We start from the raw sequence: 20,211 nt of genomic DNA, 5'->3' as shown, positions 1-20,211 counted from the left end.
AGCCATCATGACTGGCCTCTTTAGAAATGTCACGGTCTAAGTCTAGGGAAATAGTTTAATAGTTAAGAGAACAACCGCTCTTCCAGAGGACCCAAGTGTGGGTCCACAGCAACACGTGTGGCAACTTGGAGCTACCTGGATTCAGGGGATCCAACATCTGTTTTCCAAGGGCACCTGCACTCTTGTGCATATATCCACATTCAGATACACACACACACACACACACACACACACACACACACACACACACATAGACACACACACACATAGACACACACACACACTGCTCACACACATGCTTTACACTCACACACATACATGCACTCACACACATTCCCAGACATATAATTTTAAAAGTAATAAACATCTTTTTTTTTTTTTCTCACCAAGACCGGGTTTCCCTGGCTGTCCTGGTCTCATTTGTAGATCAGGCTAGCCTTGAACTCACATCAGTCGGCCTGCCGTCCCCAGTGCTGGAATTACAGGATGTACCACCACACCTGGCTCCCTGGGTGTATTTTACAATCACAGGGCATCCCAGTTTGCAGGTGAATCTTTATTAGCCAAACTTGTTCAACATTTGGACTTGATAGACTTTATAGTGGGAAAATAGATTGATAAACGCATGCTGTCCCAAACCTACTGAAGATTGAGTGACTGGGCCAAGTATCACCAGCCCAGAGCGCATCTTCCCCATGGGTTGCCCTTCACGCTGCTCCTGCCTCTGCAGAGCTGCCAGTGGGAGTGACACCCTGACAGGGCAGGCACACTGTCTACTGAGCGCTGAGGTGTCAGTCAGGTTGTGGTGAGCTTGCACACTCTGTCTGTCTGAGCTGACAGAGCCTGTGCTCTGTCTGCTGCTTCCCTTGGGCTTCAGGTTCTGAGACAGGAAAGCGGGCTCTGGGCTTCTGCCATGCCAAGGTGGTAAAGTGTAGTCAAGGCAGACCCTGAGCTGGCCGCTTCCAGGCGGCGGCAGGCTCTGTAGTCCTGCAGCCGTCCTCCAGAGTCCCCACAGGGCTTCCTCAGCGGTGTCGGGGTTTGGCAGCTCCTTTCCTATCTGCAGAGTACTCCCGGTATCTGCACGCTCACCTGGACACCCCTCTGACGGAATACAGCATTGATACGGATCTCCCAGGCAGCTTCAAGGACCACTGGGCCAAGAGCCTTGCCTTTTCTCATCGATGGTTACGAAGAGCAGCCTGGCCTGCAGCCTCACATCAAGTAAGTGCAGGGTGGCATGGGCGGCAGCCATCCAGGACCCAGCTGGAGGCCCTGGGCGGGGACTGGGCCTCAGTGTGTGTTCGCTCCAGGCTGACCTCAGAGTCGTAGTGCCTCAGCCCCCAGGACTGAAGTTCTTATCAATAATGCTGTCTCACCCCTGGTCCTGCTAAGTTCTTTGGGCAGTTTGTGTGTCGCCAGGTAGGTCTCTTACTGAATCAGACACCTTGCCACTTCCTTAGAGATGCTGCCTCTCCTGCTAGCCTGACCTCCGGCACTCAGTGTGGGCAGCCTTTACCCTTCAGATGCATGGAGGCTTATGAGCAATCTTTAACAAACATTGCTATTTTTGCTTGCTACTTATAGAGCAAATTGTTTAGCAATATGAAAGTTTAGCCAGGTGTGGGAGTACATAGTTATAATCTAAGCGCTAGGGAGGAAGGATAGGATGACGAGGAGCTCAGGGCCAGCTGAGGAACAGCTCTAGTGGGCAAAAGTGTGCGCTGAAGGGCAGCCAGGCTACAGCGCAGAGCCAGAGCTGAGGTCAGCACCAGAGGTCCAGCATGGCCTTAGAGCTGAGAAATGACTAGAGAGAGGCATCCCGATGGTGTCCCTGCCAGCCAGGCATGAGAACAGGAGCCTTTGAGGAGTTAGCGTGACCCCATGCTGGAGGCATTCTAGGACCTCCACAGACGTAGCTGCCAACTCCTCCTGGTAGGAAACCCATACCCATTTGGGCCCCCATAGTCCCACAAACTAAGACCACGAGAATGAAATCCAAGCCTCAGACTGCCCACCACGTGCATGGGTCAGTGAAGGAGTGACTGGCAAGCTGAGCCTTGAGGACTGCACGCGCTGAAGTTGCTGAAACCAGGCAAAAGATAACTCTAAAATGCTTAAACCATGATGGGATCAGGGGCGGCTGTGATCAAGATGTAAGTGAATAGATAAATAAATAAATAATCAAAAATGGGGGCCGGAGAGATGGCTCAGTGGTTGGGAGCACTGTCTGCTCTCCCAAAGGTCCTGAGTTCAATTCCCAGCAACCACATGTGGCTCACACCCATCTACAATGAGATCTGGTGTCCTCTTCTGGCCTGCAGGCATACATGCAGGCAGAACACTGTATACATAATAAATAAATCTTAAAAACAAATCAAAAAACAAAAAAAAACCCCTATGACTCAGTTGCAAACATGAACAAGAAATGGGAGATTGTCCGATGTGGCCAGGTTGGTTTTAAATGAGTGACCAGTTTTAGGGATGGAAAATGTTGTCACAGAAGTAAGGACTTTAAGCTGGGTGGTAGTGGCGCACTTCTTTAATCTCAGCACTTGTGAGGCAGAGGCAGGCAGATCACTGTGAATTCGAGGCCAGTCTGGTCTACAAAGTGAGACCAGGACCCTGTCTCGAAAAACCAAAAGAAGAAGAAGAGGAAGAAGAGGAAGAAGAAGAAGAAGAAGAAGAAGAAGAAGAAGAAGAAGAAGAAGAAGAAGAAGAAGGAGAAGAGAAGAAGTAGTAAGGACTTTACTAGGCTGAGGAGCCGTAAGATGTGACTGCAAGGAAACAGCACTGCAGGACGGAGGGTGGTGGGATGGGCAGGGCAGGAGGACATGAGCTGGAGAAGACACAGACAGTCCTGAGGAGTGGGTGCACCTAAAGCTACGGAGAATGGATGAGCATCGGTGTTAGAAAGAATTGTGGCCAAGAATTTTCCAAAGCTAATGAGTCATTTAAGGCCATAGCTGCTTTTCTTTTTCTTTTCTTTCTCCCCCACCCCCCCTCCTCTTTTTTTTTTTTTTTTTTTTTTTTTTTTTTTTTTTTTGAGACAGGGTTTCTCTGTGTATTGGCTATCCTGGACTCACTTTGTAGACCAGACACGCCTTGAACTCACGCCAATCTGCCTGCCTCTGCCACCCAAGTGTTGGGGTTACAGACGTGCGCCACAACACCCGGCTGGGCTCTGTCTTAGTTCAGGCTACTATTGCTATGAGGACACACTGTGACCAAAACAACTTGCCTAGGAAAAGGTCTATTTTGCTTGCACTTTTGATCATCGAATATGACGTCAGGGCAGGAACTGAAGCAGAGCAGGAACCTGGAGGCAGAGGCCATGGAGGGCACTGCTCACTGGCATGCTCAGCCTGCTTGCTTATAGAACACAGGACCACCAGCCCAGGGGTGGCCTCACCTACAGTGGTCTGGGCCCTCCCCTGTCAGTCACCAAAACAATTATCCTATGGGCTTGCCTACAGGCTGATCTTGTGGAGGTGATTTCTTAATTGCGGTTCCGCCTTTCAGATGACTTTAACTTGGCTGGGGTTGACATACAAGCACCCAGCACAGGGGCCAAAAAGGAAAACAGGCTGAAGTCACTTCAGACCTCTGGTAACTGCAATAAGTGTCAATGAACTAGGATCGGTTAAAGACATAGTTGGGCAAGCTTTGACTCCTTGTTGGAAGGGGCACTTCACACTGTGTCTGGGAGTTGACAGAACAAATGCTAGTCAGAGGTCCTTGAGCCCCCACTTACGCTCCTTGGTGGTGTACTGACCTGCGTGTGGCAGCAGGAGGGGCACATGACTCAGATTGCTCCTTTTAATTGTGTGTGATGGGATGCGGAGCTGGAGGAAGACGGCCTGGTCCCGTGCGTGTCGTGGAAGAGCTCCAGTGGAGGAGGCTGGTGCAGGTGTGTGCGGCAGAGGTCTGTATCTGGTTCTCGACGTTTCCTGCAGGGATGTGCTACATCAGAGTTTTGAGGGCTACAAGCCTGAAGTGCAGGAGCTGATCTGTGTAGCCGACCGCCTGGGCTCACTGATGCAGTACGAAACCCCTGGCTTCCTGCCCAACAAGAGGATACACAGAGGTATGCTGGAAATCTCTAGAAATGGAATAACTCTGGCCCAGGGTCTGTAGGCCACATCATCTTTCTTTAGAAATTATTGTTTATTGTACTTGGCTTTCCACGTGGCCAGAACAGAAGTGTGAGGATTAGTTCACAGTGAGTTCTGGAGGAAGAGGCTTCTTCAGTGGGCTTGTGCTGCCATGCAGACAGGAGCAAGGCTCTTGAGCCCTCACTGAAGTTGGGCACCTGAGCCAGGACAACTGCCTCCTTCCTATAGGAGGTGGGAGGAGCTGGGGCTCTGCCAGCTCCTTAGTGTGAGTAGCGTGGTTAGCGCAGTCTCGCTGTCCCAGCAGCTGCTTCTGGTACTTTATGTGGTCACCAAGGCTTGAGAGAAAAGGAGAGCTTGCCCCTTGGGAAGGGTTCTGGTGAGCTCTGTCTTGGTGTCCCTCCCTTAGCCATGGGCTTGGCAGCGCTGGAAGTCATGCAGGCTGTACACCGTACCTGGACCAACTCCAAGGTTCGCATGAACGGGAAGACGAGGCTGATGCAGTGGAGGGACATGTTCGACATTGCCGTGAAGTGGAGAAGGTAGCCTAAGGGTGAGGGACACAGGGAAGGGCTCCTATCAGGCCAGGCATCTTTTCTCACCCAGAGCTCTGAATCCCCACTTTGCTTACAAAACTAAGCCCTATAAGTCCAACGATGAGTTCTTCCTCTGACGTTTGTGGAAATCACTGTCACCTGTGTTCTGCAGAACACGTTCCACTCATGCTCGTGAAATAGAGGGCGCCCAGTTTCCATGGCCTGTGTGAGCACCATGTTTTCGGTGACGCCTCCCGAGCCTCCATCCTTAGCTATAGCCTGTCCCTCAGGTGCAGACCGCCTTGGGCTCTCTAGTGCACATGTGCCTGCCCAGCATGTTAGCTCCTGTTGTTGCTGTGATAAGACACAGTTTAAGAGAGGGAGGCTTTGCTCCGGCCCAGGCCTCCTATCGTGGTAGGACGGTATGGCAGCAGCAGTGTGAGGCAGCTGCTTGCCTGGCATCCAGCCCCGAAAAAGAGATGGCTGCTACTGCTCAACTCACTCTGTCCTATTGAGTACGGCCCCTAGCCCAGCATGGTGCCAGGTCTGTGTAGGGTGGGTCTTCCCATCAGCTGGTTCTCTCTGGAACCACCTTGGGGTGTTTCCTAGGGTGGTTCTGACCATTCGGGCTTTTTTTTTTTTTTTTGGATAGGGTTTCTCTGTGTAGCCTTGGCTGTCCTAGACTCACTTTGTAGACCAGGCTGGCCTCGAACTCACAGTGATCCACCTGCCTCTGCCCTCTCCTGCCGCCCCAGCCCCCAACCCCCCCAAGTGCTGGGATTACAGGTGTGTGCCACCACGCCCGGCTCCTTTTCCAGCTTCTTCCCCAGTATGGCGAGGCAGCACACTCTTTTCAGAAGCTGAGACAGGAAGGGTTCCTCCCTCACTTTTGCAGAGACCCAACCTTAGTTTTACCCCGGAAGCTGTGGGTAAGGTGTCAGCCCTCAATGAGCTCTGTTTCACAGGATCGCGGATCCAGACCAGCCTGTACTGTGGCTGGATCAGATGCCAGCTCGAAGTCTCAGCAGAGGTTTCAACAACCACATCAACTTAATCAGGTGGGAGCCATCGTGCCTTGTCCTGTTTGCATTCTGCATCAGCATGAGATGGGCCCTGGTGGCCTTGGTAGGGACCACACCCAGGGTAGCTTTGCACCCATGAGCTCCCATGAGTCCCTTCCTGCTGGTCCATTTGCACACAAGCGGTGTATGCCATGCCAAAGGGTGAACTCATGAACTGTGGCCCAGGTGTCAAGAGGCCATGAAACAGCACATAGGAACTGACAAGACAGAGTCCAGTGTTTGCCATGGTTTCCTCGGGGGTCAGCCGTGGCCGGGCTCCACCCTGAGCGCAAAGGGCCGGTTAATGAGGTTGCTCCTTGCTTAGAGTTGGGTGAACCAAGAGCCTCTGCGTGGCCCTGAGCCCTGCAGAGCTAGGCACCTGGGTGAACGCTCGCCTTTCCTTGCTGTGTGGGCTGAGCTCCATGAACACATACACGCTGAGGAGCCGCACGGCAGGGGTGCTCACAGCATTTGCCTGTCATTGAGTGAACATGGCGTCCATAAATTGGCAGGCATAGTACTGTGTCGTATCTGGAGTCCTGGCCAGCATGTGACATTTACATTTAAGTTTTAGTGTGAAAGTCTTTTTTATTCTTACCATTTTAATTTCTAGAAATCATTTTTTTCCCCTTTGTAATTGGCTCCGTTCAGTTTCTCACGGAATGATTTGTGACACTTCTAGCTAGATTTAGTCAGGTAACTGAGGCCACTGTGTTCTTGCTGAGTGGTTCTTGAGTCATAGGGCCCCGATCAGGATTTGATGAGAGTCCCGAGAAGGGTCACCTGGTGTATCCAGTAGCCGTGGCCAGACTGTCTCAAGAGAGACAGTGAGGCAGTGCACCAACCCACTGTCAGCCTGGCCAGGAACCCACTGGGACTCCTCCACTGTAGCTGCCAACCACTGTGCATTCCAGGAAGTCTTGGCACTGACATTGGCATGGTAGGTAGAAGCCGAATGGTGAGCCTTTCCTGGGTGGTGACAGAGGGGACACCCTGACCGGTGTGCGCACGTGGAAGGTCATGGAGGCAACAGGCTGGGAACAAAGGAAACGTGTTTGTAGGGGCTCAGATCCATGTGACCCCGTGTTTGAGGTCTGAGAACCAGTGTAGGGGCTCAGATCCGTGTGACCCCGTGTCTGAGGTCTGAGAACCAGTGTAGGGGCTCAGATCTGTGTGACCCCTGCAGGGGCCTGCAAAGGAGCTGCACATGCTCTGAGGTGCAGCGGGGAACGCGGCAGTGGCTCAGAGGGGCCTGACGGAAGAGCACCACAGGGAACACATTCCACTTCTAGCTGAGGCCATGTTGTCCCCTGTTAGCCTGAGAGTCTCTGGAGACGCGGTGGGGCTGGAGACCGAGGGGCCTGATTGGGGACAAGTCCTGCCTGCATCACGTCCTTGACACAAGGGTGCTCTGGGAGCCGGGCCTGGTGTCCCTGGGCAGAGAGCCTGCCAGAGCCTAAAGGAAAACCAGCCAGGGCGTGGGGATGTGAAAAGGATGTGTTTACCGTGGGCAGAGGGAAGGAACAGGCCTAAACAGTGAGGAGATGTGGCCGAAGATACACAGACATGCGCACAGAGCCAGGCTGCTGGGCGGCCTGTTACCCAGGGAGTGGCACGTCCCCTTAGCTAGTTGCTATCAGGTCTGACCACAATTTACGCTGAGGGTTTCCCTTCCCCTGCCAGGAGCCTTACACTGAGGGTTTCCCTTCCCCTGCCAGGAGCCTTACACTGAGGGTTTCCCTTCCCCTGCCAGGAGCCTTACACTGAGGGTTTCCCTTCCCCTGTTAGGCCCCTTTCTGCCAGGACAGGCACCCAGAGCCTGCTTCCGGCTGCGGTGCCTCTCCCACAGAGATAAGAGCAAGTAGCTCAGGTCTTTCGGAATTAACTGATCTTTACGTTCCTTTGTAGAATGGTGGTTAATTTTGTCACTTTTACCTTGCAGGGGTCAAGTGATTAATATGCGATATCTGGAATATTTTGAGAAAATACTTCATTTTATTAAAGACAGGATCCTTGTCTATCACGGGTAAGCCTTCGCTCGTCCCCTCTGCTGTCAAGCATTGATTCCCACGTATAGCATATCCGTGAAATCTGAAAACTGAACCACCAGCAGCCAAGCGAGTTAGCCGAGAAGTTGAAAGGCTGCTGGCGATCCGGCTTGAACAGGCCAGGCCTGACACGCAGCACTGCGGCATTCCCCGTTGCCGCTGAGCTGTCCGTTAGTCAGGAGTTCAGATTCGAGCGGTGGAATCACCAGCTGAGTATCAGGCCCGTGCGGAACCCCCGCAGGCAGCTTTAGGAGTAAAACCACAGCAGAGTTGGGACAGGACAGTCACGCTTGTGCTAAGCCTGCGCCTGTGTGTTGGCCGCTCTGATCAATGGCATCCGCACCTGCAGTCCCACACCTGTTAGCTTGATTGACTCATCCTGCTGCGTATCCTCAGTGGTGGATCCCAAGGTTGCATGTTCAGGCCCCTTCCGTTAGATGGCATGACATTTACACAGACCCACACATGTGCTTCCACATGCTTTACATCATCCAGACTACACGTAATACCGATGCCGGGCCAACGTCCTGTTGCTCAGGCAATGCTGACTGAGCAGGAGAGTCTGAACAGTTGGTGGGTAGATGTGATTTTCCCACGAGTGTTATTGGTCTGGGTGGATGACCCTGTCGTGAGCAGCCTTGGGCTATACAGGCCACAGTGCTGAGCTCCTTGTCATTAGGAGCAGATTAGCATTTTAATTTGACCGGCTTGTCATATTCTGTGTTAATACCTCTTGCATCCTCGCTTCTGCTCCGCCCCTCTCTCTTCAAGGGCGAATAATCCAAAGGGCTTGTTGGAGGTCAGAGAAGCACTGGAAAAGGTGCATAAAGTGGAAGACCTTCTTCCAATCATGAAGGTAAGCGTCTCACCAGAGTCACAGGTGGGGCCGCGCCAGGGACAGCAGGTAAGAGCACTGGCGTTATTTCCCCAAGGACCTGGGCTCCAGTCCCAGCCCTCACATGGTGACTCACGCTCATCTGTCAGTCCAGTCCCAGGAGATCTGACTCCCCCTCTGACCTCCGCAGGCACCAGGCACGCAGGCTGTGCAGACATACGTGCAGGCAAAACACAGATCCACATAAAATTTTTAAAAATGAAAATATATTTCAGGAGGAATTGTATAAGAGAAAACAAGCAATAATTCAAGGGGGGAAGCAAATGTTTGTGCTGTTTTAAAATGTGTAAAGGATGACATCTGAAATCCCTACATGACACTGTAAGCGGTAACCAAACCAGACTCAACCAGAACTGATTTTCAAGAAGTCAGTTCAGGAAGCAAGAGGGACTTGGAAATGGATTTATTCAAACTGCGCTTGTGGCCACAGTTGTGACTCCTGAGGCTGAGCTGCGGCCCTGACGGTGGGCAGCCCCTTTGTACACCCCCAACTTCATTTGCTCCTGGAGAGGTGCCTCCCTGTGAATGATGCCAGAGCGCTCACCTGGCACGCTCACCCAGCACACCCAAGGCCCATGTTTGATCCCAACTGTGCAAACAGAAACAGCGTAAATTTTGACGTCTATATTAATTTGAAATGCACTCTGAAAAGATGGAAATGAGGTGCCCCATTGACATAGAAAGGCGGAACCAAGATGTCAGTCCAACTGAAAAGCTCACAAAAGGAGGCAAAAGTAAGCTGAGGAGGAAAGCCATAGCTGTGGCACATCTCAGCACATCGTGGGCAATGACAGATCTGTTGGAAGAAGAATCTCAGATGGGTTCTAAAGCCCACCGTGTGGTGGTGACTGTCAGTGTTATGGCACAGTGGCAGGACACACCATAGAGAGGAGACTGGCACTGCAGTGGGTCAGCTTCTCAGTGACTTTCTTGTGGATTTCAGTCACTACAATTCAGTAAAACATCAGGTGGAAGCCAAAATCTGCTTACCCAGTAGTGGACAGGAAAGCCAAGTGTGCTAAGGTGAGTCTTAACGCCTCGCCAGAGGATGGCAGCATTGTTCTGGTTGGGTTGTCTGTAGGAGCCTGCCCCTTCAGACTGGCTCCAGCCAGATTCTGGATGTGTTGGTCTGTGTGTGCTCCAAGTGTGTGGGAAACATGCAGCTCTGCTTCCTCGGCAAAGCATGGAGCGACTTAGACAGCCAGAGGACTTGGAAAAGGAAGGAGTTGGGCCCAGCTGATGGTTCACTAGCCGGGAACATGGACCGAAGTCGAGGGGCTGGCCTCACCCTTCCACTCTGCCACTCCGTGGCCCAGTGGCTGTGCCAGGCATGCTTCCTTTCCTGTGAGTAGGTGTCCAAACCTGCTCGTGTCTGTGGCAAGGCTCCAGCTGTCGTACAGTAAGCACCTGCACTTGTTTTCTGAGAGCCATTCCTGAAAGAAAGGTGCCCCCGCCTCGGTTCAGCTCACAGCCCTGCCAGCCTGCCATGTCCAGCTGCACCCTGCTCTGGGCCTCCAGCCAGCACTCCTGTGGCCTGCTGTGAGAGAAACCCTCCCACCAGAAGCCAGAGAAGGCCTTTGTCATTGCTTGCCTTGCTCCAGGTCCACCCGTCCTAGAGAAACATGGACAGCATTACGTAGCTGAACTAGGAAGGCGTTTTCTAGAGTAAAGGCAGACCTGTTTCCTGCCGGTTCTGAATGTCACAGTTTTAACTCAAAACTGGCCCCTGAAGCTGTGTTCCTGGAGACCCTGGCCAGCTCTGAGGACTCCCTAGCAACCCGTGGTCTGCAAGGTTGGAGTGTGTACATATAAAACTCCCCAGCTAGAGAGAGAGTGCTGAGCGCCTCTGAGGGCTCGATCGCTTGCAGGAGCACAGAGTGCTTTTCTGGGTTATAGGAGCCGGCACTGCTGCACTGTTGGCAGGCAGGGTTGCCGCCAGCTGAGTTGGGAGGAAAAACAAACGCAGAGCAGCTGCCACAGTGAGCCAGGTCTTGGCTGCTACAGGCACCCCGCAGCTCCCTGGTGCTCTGTGTGCTGTGCCGCTGGGGTTCCTAGGGCACCCCGCCGCTCCCTGGTGCTCTGTGTGCTGTGCCGCTGGGGTTCCTAGGGCACCCCGCAGCTCCCTGGTGCTCTGTGTGCTGTGCTGCTGGGGTTCCTAGGGCACCCCGCAGCTCCCTGGTGCTCTGTGTGCTTGTGTGATGTGCCGCTGGGGTTCCTAGGGCACCCCGCAGCTCCCTGGTGCTCTGTGTGCTGTGCTGCTGGGGTTCCTAGGGCACCCCGCAGCTCCCTGGTGCTCTGTGTGCTTGTGTGATGTGCCGCTGGGGTTCCTAGGGCACCCCGCAGCTCCCTGGTGCTCTGTGTGCATGTGTGATGTGCCGCTGGGGTTCCTAGGGCACCCCGCAGCTCCCTGGTGCTCTGTGTGCATGTGTGATGTGCTGCTGGGGTTCCTAGGGCACCCCGCAGCTCCCTGGTGCTCTGTGTGCATGTGTGATGTGCCGCTGGGGTTCCTAGGGCACCCCGCAGCTCCCTAGTGCTCTGTGTGCTTGTGTGATGTGCCGCTGGGGTTCCTAGGGCACCCCGCAGCTCCCTGGTGCTCTGTGTGCATGTGTGATGTGCCGCTGGGGTTCCTAGGGCACCCCGCAGCTCCCTGGTGCTCTGTGTGCTTATGTGATGTGCCGCTGGGGTTCCTAGGACACCCCGCAGTTCCCTGGTGCTCTGTGTGCATGTGTGATGTGCCGCTGGGGTTCCTAGGGCACCCCGCAGCTCCCTGGTGCTCTGTGTGCATGTGTGATGTGCCGCTGGGGTTCCTAGGGCACCCCGCAGCTCCCTGGTGCTCTGTGTGCTTGTGTGATGTGCCGCTGGGGTTCCTAGGGCACCCCACAGCTCCCTGGTGCTCTGTGTGCTTATGTGATGTGCCGCTGGGGTTCCTAGGGCACCCCACAGCTCCCTGGTGCTCTGTGTGCATGTGTGATGTGCCGCTGGGGTTCCTAGGGCACCCCGCAGCTCCCTGGTGCTCTGTGTGCATGTGTGATGTGCCGCTGGGGTTCCTAGGGCACCCCGCAGCTCCCTGGTGCTCTGTGTGCATGTGTGATGTGCCGCTGGGGTTCCTAGGGCACCCCGCAGCTCCCTGGTGCTCTGTGTGCATGTGTGATGTGCCGCTGGGGTTCCTAGGGCACCCCGCAGCTCCCTGGTGCTCTGTGTGCATGTGTGATGTGCTGCTGGGGTTCTGAGGGCTTTTGCTGCATCTGAAGAGGCGAGAGGTGTTCTTAGCCACTGCCTGTCAAGAGAGAGCACGTGGTCTCTCTATCTGAATGCCTCAGAAAAACCTAGGCCTGAGTCAGAGCTCCGGCAGATTGGAACTCTACATGTGTAGCCTGCCGCTGTGAGCTACATGCAGCCCAGGGGAGCTGCGAGTGTAGCCCAACGTGTTTGTAGGTGACAGTGCCATGCTGCAGTGTTATAACTGCAACTAACATACATTTTTGTTTTCCCTCAAAAGCAGTTTAATACCAAAACAAAGGACGGGTTCACTGTGAACACCAAAGTTCCCAGCCTCAAAGATCAAGGGAAGGAATATGACGGCTTCACCATCACAATCACGGGAGACAAGTATGTGCGACCAGAGGTGGCACTGTGTTCTGCAGTGAATTGTGTCACAGCGTATGTCTGGCCAAGCAGCCAACCCCTTATGTCCCCGCAGCCCCTCGGCCTGAGTGTCAGAGGCTGTGGAGAGCTTGTCCAGTGGCAGGAAATCACGGATCTAGGCAGGCCTGGTTGCTATGCAAGGACTGATGATGGGTGTGTGCATGCCACAGGGTGGTGCCATCTTAGTGGAAAGTTTGCATACAGATGACAAAAAACCTAAAAAGTAGAAGTAAAGCTTTGAAAGGCTGAGGTTACAGTTGTCATTTGTGACCTGTAACTCTGCCCTTACTCTCACATCCTCAAGATGGTTTTCACAGCCACTGATTTAGAAGCATTTTAAAAAATTATTTTTTTGCCGGAGCAGTGGTGCACGCCTTTGATCCCAGCACTCTGGAGGCAGAGACAGGTGGATCTCTGTGATTCGAGGCCAGCCTGGTCTACAAAGCAAATCCAGGATAGCCGAGGCTACACAGAGAAACCCTGTCTTGAAACACAAGAAATTTTTCTTTGACAGTTTCATACATGTATATTATGGCTTTTAATCTTTCTCACTCCATGTTACCTGACTTGCCCCCCACCCCCAACTATTCCCACGGGACCCTTTCTTCCCACTAGGCCCCTCTTACTTCACGGTGTGTTCATGCGTGCATATGTGCGTGCATGCGTGTCCCGTAGAATTGAACTAGGATAGACCCACATCAGGCCACTTCTCCCATGAAGCTTTCAGCTTTTACCCTTGTCTTCCACATTAGAAATCTTCCCTTTTGAACTGTTGCCCAGTTATGCTATGTTCCCAAGCCTGGTCTTACCTCTCCCTCCCTCCAGCTGAAGGATTTAAATACTAGAAGGTTCTGCAGGTGAGTTTACCATCACAGCTGCAGTGGTGCCACATGCAAGAGCTTAAACTGCAGACATGGTAGGAGCAGTGTGTGTGAGCCTCCCGCAGTCCCCACTCCTCATGATAGGAGCAGTGTGTGTGAGCCTCTGTGAGCCTCCTGCAGTCCCTGCTCCTCACTGTGGACAGAGTAGCTGGGAACTTGATGACAGAGCCTGGGCAGGCCTAGCTCAGGGGCTTGGCGCTCAGGGCAGCCACTGAGAGCATACAGACACACAGAACACACACCGCTGTTCCGGGTTTCTGTTTGGTCTGTGGCGTGCACACCTTTGACAGTTGCTTGTGTTTTCAGGGTTGGCAATATTCTATTTTCTGTGGAAACTCAGACCACAGAAGAGAGGACCCAGCTGTACCACGCTGAGATAGATGCACTTTATAAAGACCTGACAGCAAAGGGGAAGGTGCTTCTCCTCTCCTCAGAATTTGGGGTAGGTTTTCCTCTGTGTGTGTGTGTGTGTGTGTGTGTGTGTGTGTGTGTTAAGTGTGTGTTAAGTGTGCGTATGTGTATGATATGGGAGTCTAAGTTCATGACCTCTGTCCTTTCTCCTAGGAGGCTGATGCTGTCTGCAACTTAATCTTATCCTTAGTTTATTACTTTTATAATTTAATGCCCCTGTCTCGAGGATCTAGGTAAGTGCTATCCTGTACTATGATGGCTTCACATTGAGCTTTTACTGTGGCTTATACTTCCTGACACAGAGACAGGCTCTAAAGCCCACTACAAACCATAAGCTCCCATGGTTTCCTCTAAAACCCACCTCTACCCCCACCCCCAATAATCACATTCTTGTTGGGTATAGTGGCACCCGCCTTTAATGCTAGCCCTGAAGAGACAGGCAGGTGGAGCTCTGTGAGTTTGATGCCTGCCTGGTCTACATAGTGAGGCCCTGTCTCAAGAAAAAAATAAGAAGAAAGAAAAACAGAAAGATAACATCCTTGACCAGCAGTCAAGGGAATTTAAGTCCAAGGGGAGAGGCTGGTGTGTGCCTGTCTCACAAAAGTAGAGAATGAAGCAGGAAGCAAGCTGACGGCTGGGACACGCGATCCCTCAGAAGCAAGCTGATGACTGGGACACTTGGTCCCTCAGAAGCAAGCTGACGGCTGGGACACACGGTCCCTCAGAAGCAAGCTGATGACTGGGACACGCGGTCTCTCAGAAGCAAGCTGACTGGGACACGCGATCCCTCGGAAGCAAGCTGACGACTGGGACACGCGGTCTCTCAGAAGCAAGCTGACGACTGGGACACGCGGTCCCTCAGAGGCAAGCTGATGACTGGGACACGCGGTCCCTCAGAGGCAAGCTGATGACTGGGACACGTGGTCCCTCAGAAGCAAGCTGACGACTGGGACACGCGGTCCCTCAGAGGCAAGCTGATGACTAGGACACGTGGTCCCTCAGAAGCAAGCTGACGACTGGGACACGCGGTCCCTCAGAAACAAGCTGACTGGGACACGCGGTCCCTCAGAAGCGATGCTCCTGTGGACAAGCCTCAAGGTCCTTGTGCTTTTTCCGTAGGAAAGTAGAAATATTTTCAAAACAAACACAACTGAGTTCTATTGTTTTTTGTTTTGTTTTGTTTTGTTTTCTGAGTTCTATTGTTAATTGAACACTTACAGTGTCAATCCAAAGAATTCTTATGTAAGACTTTGTTTTCTGGTGGAAGACCATAGGGAGGTTAGCGTGGTGACTGTAGACCAGGGCTGGCTGATGTCTGTTCTGTCTCAACAGTGTCATCGCCTACTCGGTCATCGTGGGAGCACTGATGGCCAGCGGCAAAGAAGTGGCAGGGAAGATCCCAAAGGGAAAGGTAGACAGGGCCGGCGGGAGATGCATGCACAGCCGCAGCATGCATGGCCACACTGCCCCTGGGCTGTGGTTATGGGGCGCGCTAGACCTCACACCGTGCCTCCTGTGCCCCATCATACCCTGATTCTCTTCTTTTCCAGTTAGTTGACTTTGAAGCTATGACAGCCCCTGGCTCTGAGGCCTTCAGCAAAATAGCAAAAAGCTGGATGAACTTGAAAAGGTAACTGTGCCTGTGGTGGGGGCGGCCTGCTGGGGAAGGGCCTCCTTCCTCCGCCTCTGCCCTGGGCAGCTGTGCGCGCAGCCTGAGACGTTGGCTGCAGGTGAAAATGAGTGAGGGAGATGGGCGTGGGGAGCTCAGTGGATAAAGCACATCTCAAGGACCCAATAAAGTGCTGGGTGGTTCTGGTAGCTCACTTGTAAGTTCAGAGCTCAGATTGCAGAGAGAGAGAGGACCCCAAGAACAAGGTGGCTGGTGAGGCTAGCCTGTATCTGTGAGCTCTGAGTTCAGCAGGAGACCCTGGCTCAGTAAATACAGAGGAGAGTAGTTAAGGAAGAGTCTCAGTGTCAACCTAGGACCACGACATATATGTGTGCGCGTACACACACACGGCAATTAATTTAAAATGAGTGATAATAAGGGAAAAGGTATGTGAAGGAAAGTCTACTCGTGTCTCTTTTATATAACCAGTTTCTCCCCCTACCCCTCACCTCCCTCTCTGTCTCTCTCACTCTGGCTCAGGGTCCAGGAGTGGGCTGGAAGCATGCATTTCCCACGACCCACATGCATTTCCCGCGACCCACATGCAGCACAAGCTCGTACTTTATGGCACTGCAGTTCCCAGAAGCTGGTGCTTTGTGGCAGCCTAGGCAGGGGCTGTGTGGCGAGCTCCAGCAGGAAGGAGCACTCCCCCACCCCAACCCGTTGTCACCATGTGCTACAGTCCAGCGAGCTGCCTCACACCCGACCTCCAGGGATGCTGGGAGAGTGCACAGGCTTGAGCAAGGCTCAGTCTTCGCATGCCTCTTGCTATTCGACAACACCCATTCTGTCACCTCCTAGGCCGTTTGAGCTGGGTTAAAACTGAGGAGTCTGTGTCTGTCTTGTTCCGAGCTCACCCGTCTACCCTGGGTCTGGGGATGTGATGACAAGGTGGAATTCCGGTCCTGTTTCCTTTACCTAGTAATTTCGGCAAATCTTCCCACAAACCACACAGCCACATGTACGGTTGTGGTTGGTGGCAAACCTGGTATGTAATGTTTCTCAAGGCTCATGGGAGCTCAGAGCTAAGGGTTTGTCAACTGCTGCAGATAAGGAAAATGGAGCTTAGAGAAGTGACAGTCAGGAGGGACAAGACCAGGCCTGAGGCCAGTGTCCTTAGAGTCCAGGTTCAGCGTGCATGGCAGCCATGGCAGCCACAGGAAGACGTATGGTGAGCACTCATGTGCACATTAAAGTGCCATTTTCTCCCCAAAGTCCTGGCTGAGCCTCCAGGCAGCTCAGGGCATGAGGCCACTACTGTGGAGGTGTCTGCCTTGCCCTCCACCTTTCTGCTATTGTCTCTCATGAGAGACTCAGAGGTCTAGAGAGTTCCTCAAAGGAATGCCTATGCCCAGGCTGTGGCCCTCCTGTGGGGCAGTGGTGATAGCCACAGTTTCCCTGTGTTTCTCTTCCAGTATCTCTCCTTCCTACAAGACCCTGCCGTCAGTGTCAGAGGCATTCCCGACTCTGAGGTCCATGATCGAGGTGCTCAACACGGACTCCGCCCCACGCTGCCTGAAGAAGCTCTAGCTGCACAGAGGATGTGTGAAGGGCCAGGCTCTTGCTTCCTAAGTTATTTTTTAAAACATGGGATTATTATGGAATTAGGTCCTTTATTACTTTTGATACCAATTTTTGATAGGAATTGAATACTTGAAAACATTTTCTTTCCTTTTTCTGAACCGTAACAGAAATCATGAAAACGGGTTTTAGGGGAAAAGCGACTTGACCAGGAAGGGAAGTATGTGTATTAATGGCAGCCGCTTGGTTCCTGTGTGGTAAGGCATACTGCTCCTTCCTTACAGCAGAAAATGTTTACTTCAAAAACCAAAAATTAATCATTAAGATGAACAAAGCCAACAACAAGCAGGGCTTGTCTTTACTTGTCAGAGGAAGGAAGTCTGAGGAACTCTCTGACTTCCTTCCTGTGCGCTTTTGTGGGGTGCCTCGCTACTGCCATGCTTCCACACGTGGGCCCCTCAGCCCCCCAGAATGTGGAAGGGCCCGGCACCCATGGTTCCACAACCTGTGGCCAGAAGCGCTGGCTGCACAACACGGACAGTATTTGCCAGCGTCCAGACAGAGTCACTGAACTTTTCTGTGTTGGAAAGAAAAGCTGAGGCAGTTTCTGTCAGTTGCCAAGCCTGGGCGCTGGGTTGCATTGTTTATGTGTGAGCTGGCTTCGCTTTCGGGTGAAGAACAGTTAGAAAGCGTCTTGTTTTCTCAGACTGGGTGAAGGATGGAGTGAGACGGTCCATTAAACTGTTGCAGTTTCAAGCCGTGGTTCGTTTCATATTCTTGCGGTTGTGTTGTGGCCTTTGTGTTATTTAGGGGCCTATTCAGATGCTGGAGATGGAGCACAGGGCCTCCCACAGGGTAGCGCACTCAGCCACTGGGCCCCACCACCCGGGACCCCCACCACCCGGAGCCTCGGTGATCCTCAAGTGAGGGCAGAACCGCTGAGGGCCTATGCAGGAGGCAGCATGTCTGCCCAGCCCCACTGTCTGTAGTTTCCTGTCCTGGAGATGTGGCTTTCCCAAGGTGACCCGAGGGAGCTGGACTAACTCATTCTGCAGGCAGAGTCCATACCCGTGGGCCGGGCATCTTCACTGAGGCTGCGCTAAGACAGGGCAGGTGACCCACACCCTAAGAGGTCTCTGACCTCCGCAGCCGCTGATGAGCTGACAGGATGGTGCTGGGCCGTTCCTGCCGGGGACTCACTGGGAACTGAGGACCCAGACTCCCACTGCTTCACTCAGTGCTTAGCACAGTCTTGAACAACAGTGTCTCCAAAGGCCAGGGGTCACGTTGCCCTCATGGCTCCATCCCCTCCTGACAAATGGCCCAAAAACCAGAAGGGAGGCCTAGAGAAACCGCTGAATCCAGTGGGAACAAGCTGGGCCTGAGTCAGGGGCCTCTGTGTGGTAATGCTAACAGAGGGTTCTGGCACAAGGTGGGGGCGGGGAGCACAGACCTGTATCTGTACAGTTCAAACCTCTATCTTCTGAGGCCATCCCAGGGTGTGTTCTGAGGGACTTGTGCAGGTCAGGCCTAACTCACAGGCTGTCTGCAGTTGAGGTGGGAGGGCGGGATGGCATCTACAGAGGGAAACAGAACATCTGGGCTTTAAACTTCCCTTTGGCTTAAATCAGAATCCTTCAGTCTCATCAGACGTTTCCTCCCATGTTCACTAAAACATCGTGATTGGAAGTTGAGCCGTCTGCTGAGGGCCCCACACGGTGGGGAGGGCTCTTGTGTCCCCTCCTGTGGAGTGCCAGTCCCCTCCCTGAAGTCACTTCACTCCTCGTGTCCTCACCAGCCCAACGGACTGAATTTAGAATCCACATGGAAGCCTGCCTCTGGGCGTGTCTGTGATGTTACCGGAAAGGCTCACCCAGTGTGGGAAGACGCACCCTGAATTTAAGCCGCAGCAGCCCATGGACTTGTGCTGGCCACCCGCTTCAGTTCCTGTCAGCATGCAGTGTGACCAGCTGCCCCACCCTTCCACCATGATGGACTGGGCCCTCAGACTGTGAGTCAGGCCAAACCCTGACCTTCCTTGTGTCAGAAAGCGGGGGAGCGCACACTGACATCAGCCCAGACTAGAATCCGGTTCTGTTTGCTGGCCTTGTACTCTTTTGTTTATTGAGACAGGGTTTCTCTGTGTAACCCCAGCCAGCCTTGAACTCACAGCCATGCGCATGCCTTGGCCTCCCGAGTGCTGGGATTAAAGAGGAGTGCCACCACACCTGGCTCAGAATATGGTTCTTTATGACTTAGCCCATTGACCCCGAATTACGACATTTCAATGTCTGTATTTCCTGTCCCAGCTTCTGCCTGTTCAGGTGATGTGACTTGATGTTACAAGGCCTGGGAAGCAGAGTGGCCAGGAGCTCCCTGAATATATGGGGCAAATTCCCCAGGGCTCAACAAAGCATCATGGGCAGTTCTGTTTGTAGCCAAGGAGGTAGCACCCTAGGGTGATCTGAGGCCTGTCTCTAAGGGCTCTTGTTCCTGGAAGACCACTGGGATGGTTCCTCAGCTTTGTGGTAAGTTCAAGGTCACTCTGGAATAATTGACTCTGTCAAAAAGAAAGAAAACAAAGGATTCTAAGCCAGCTGTGGTAGCGTATGTCTATTACCCTAGCCATCAGGGGCTGAAATAGGAGGATTTGTGCACGTTCGGGACAACGTGAGCTATAAATATAGTCCCTGTCTCAAAAGTATTTGTATGCATATATGCATACGTATGCATACATTATGTGTGTGTGTGTGTGTTTCAACTTTAAAAGCTGCCTCCAGGGCTGGAGAGATGACTCAGAGGTGGTTAAGAGCGCTGACTGCTCTTCCAAAGGTCCTGAGTTCAATCCTCAGCAATCACATGGCGGCTCACAACCATTTGTAATATGATCTGGTGCCTGTATGTGTACATGCAGGCAGAGCACTGTACGCATAAGAAATAAATAAATCTTTTTAAAAAATAAAAGCTGTCTCCAGAGAAAACCAGCAAGTGCAGTAGGAAAATTATTACCCAGGTCTCAGACTCCGAAGGAAAACACCACATGTGCTTGGCCTACGCCTACACACCAGCCCTAGAGGCAGAATACATCTACCCAGAAAACGCAGGTTTAGCTCAGTGAACACCTTTATGTGGGCTCCTCCTCTTCCACTGAGCAAAAAGACAGAAGAGACTATGCTGCGCCCCATGTGGCCATGCCTCTCTCCGTCCGTCTTCCTAGTAGTGAAGGACATGTGGATGCTACTGGCACAGCACATTGCCTGGTCCAGGGTGCCAAGAACAGCCTGATTTGATGAGGGAGAAAACACGCAGAGATCTTCAGGAAGATAGTGAGAGGCGGGTTGTCTGGCCCTTCACGGCTGAGGCGAGGGCCAGGTGTGAGAGGTGAAGTACTCACGCGGTGCCTGGGCCACGAGGCTGGTGATGCAGCTCATGTGC

At 52.8% G+C, this 20,211-nt stretch overlaps 1 protein-coding gene across 1 annotated transcript in view; it reads left to right on the top strand.

The window, feature by feature from the left end:
- The window catches only part of Ttc13 (tetratricopeptide repeat domain 13), a 65,453-nt gene extending 48,190 nt beyond the window's left edge, over nt 1-17,263 (top strand). Inside the window, 13 exon segments of the mRNA XM_051168604.1 lie at nt 1,064-1,164; nt 1,166-1,221; nt 3,954-4,084; nt 4,519-4,651; nt 5,611-5,703; nt 7,649-7,732; nt 8,526-8,610; nt 12,152-12,258; nt 13,482-13,617; nt 13,740-13,819; nt 14,919-14,997; nt 15,137-15,216; nt 16,671-17,263. Of these exon segments, the coding sequence (XP_051024561.1) occupies nt 1,064-1,164; nt 1,166-1,221; nt 3,954-4,084; nt 4,519-4,651; nt 5,611-5,703; nt 7,649-7,732; nt 8,526-8,610; nt 12,152-12,258; nt 13,482-13,617; nt 13,740-13,819; nt 14,919-14,997; nt 15,137-15,216; nt 16,671-16,785 (1,280 nt within the window). The 3' untranslated portion in view covers nt 16,786-17,263.
- The last annotated feature ends 2,948 nt before the right edge of the window (nt 17,264-20,211 follow it).

Source organism: Acomys russatus, chromosome 26 (genome assembly GCF_903995435.1).
Source record: "Acomys russatus chromosome 26, mAcoRus1.1, whole genome shotgun sequence".
In the NCBI taxonomy this organism is placed as follows: domain Eukaryota; kingdom Metazoa; phylum Chordata; class Mammalia; order Rodentia; family Muridae; genus Acomys; species Acomys russatus.
Note: the sequence above shows the minus strand (reverse complement) of the source record. Positions and strands in the feature narration are given on the sequence as shown.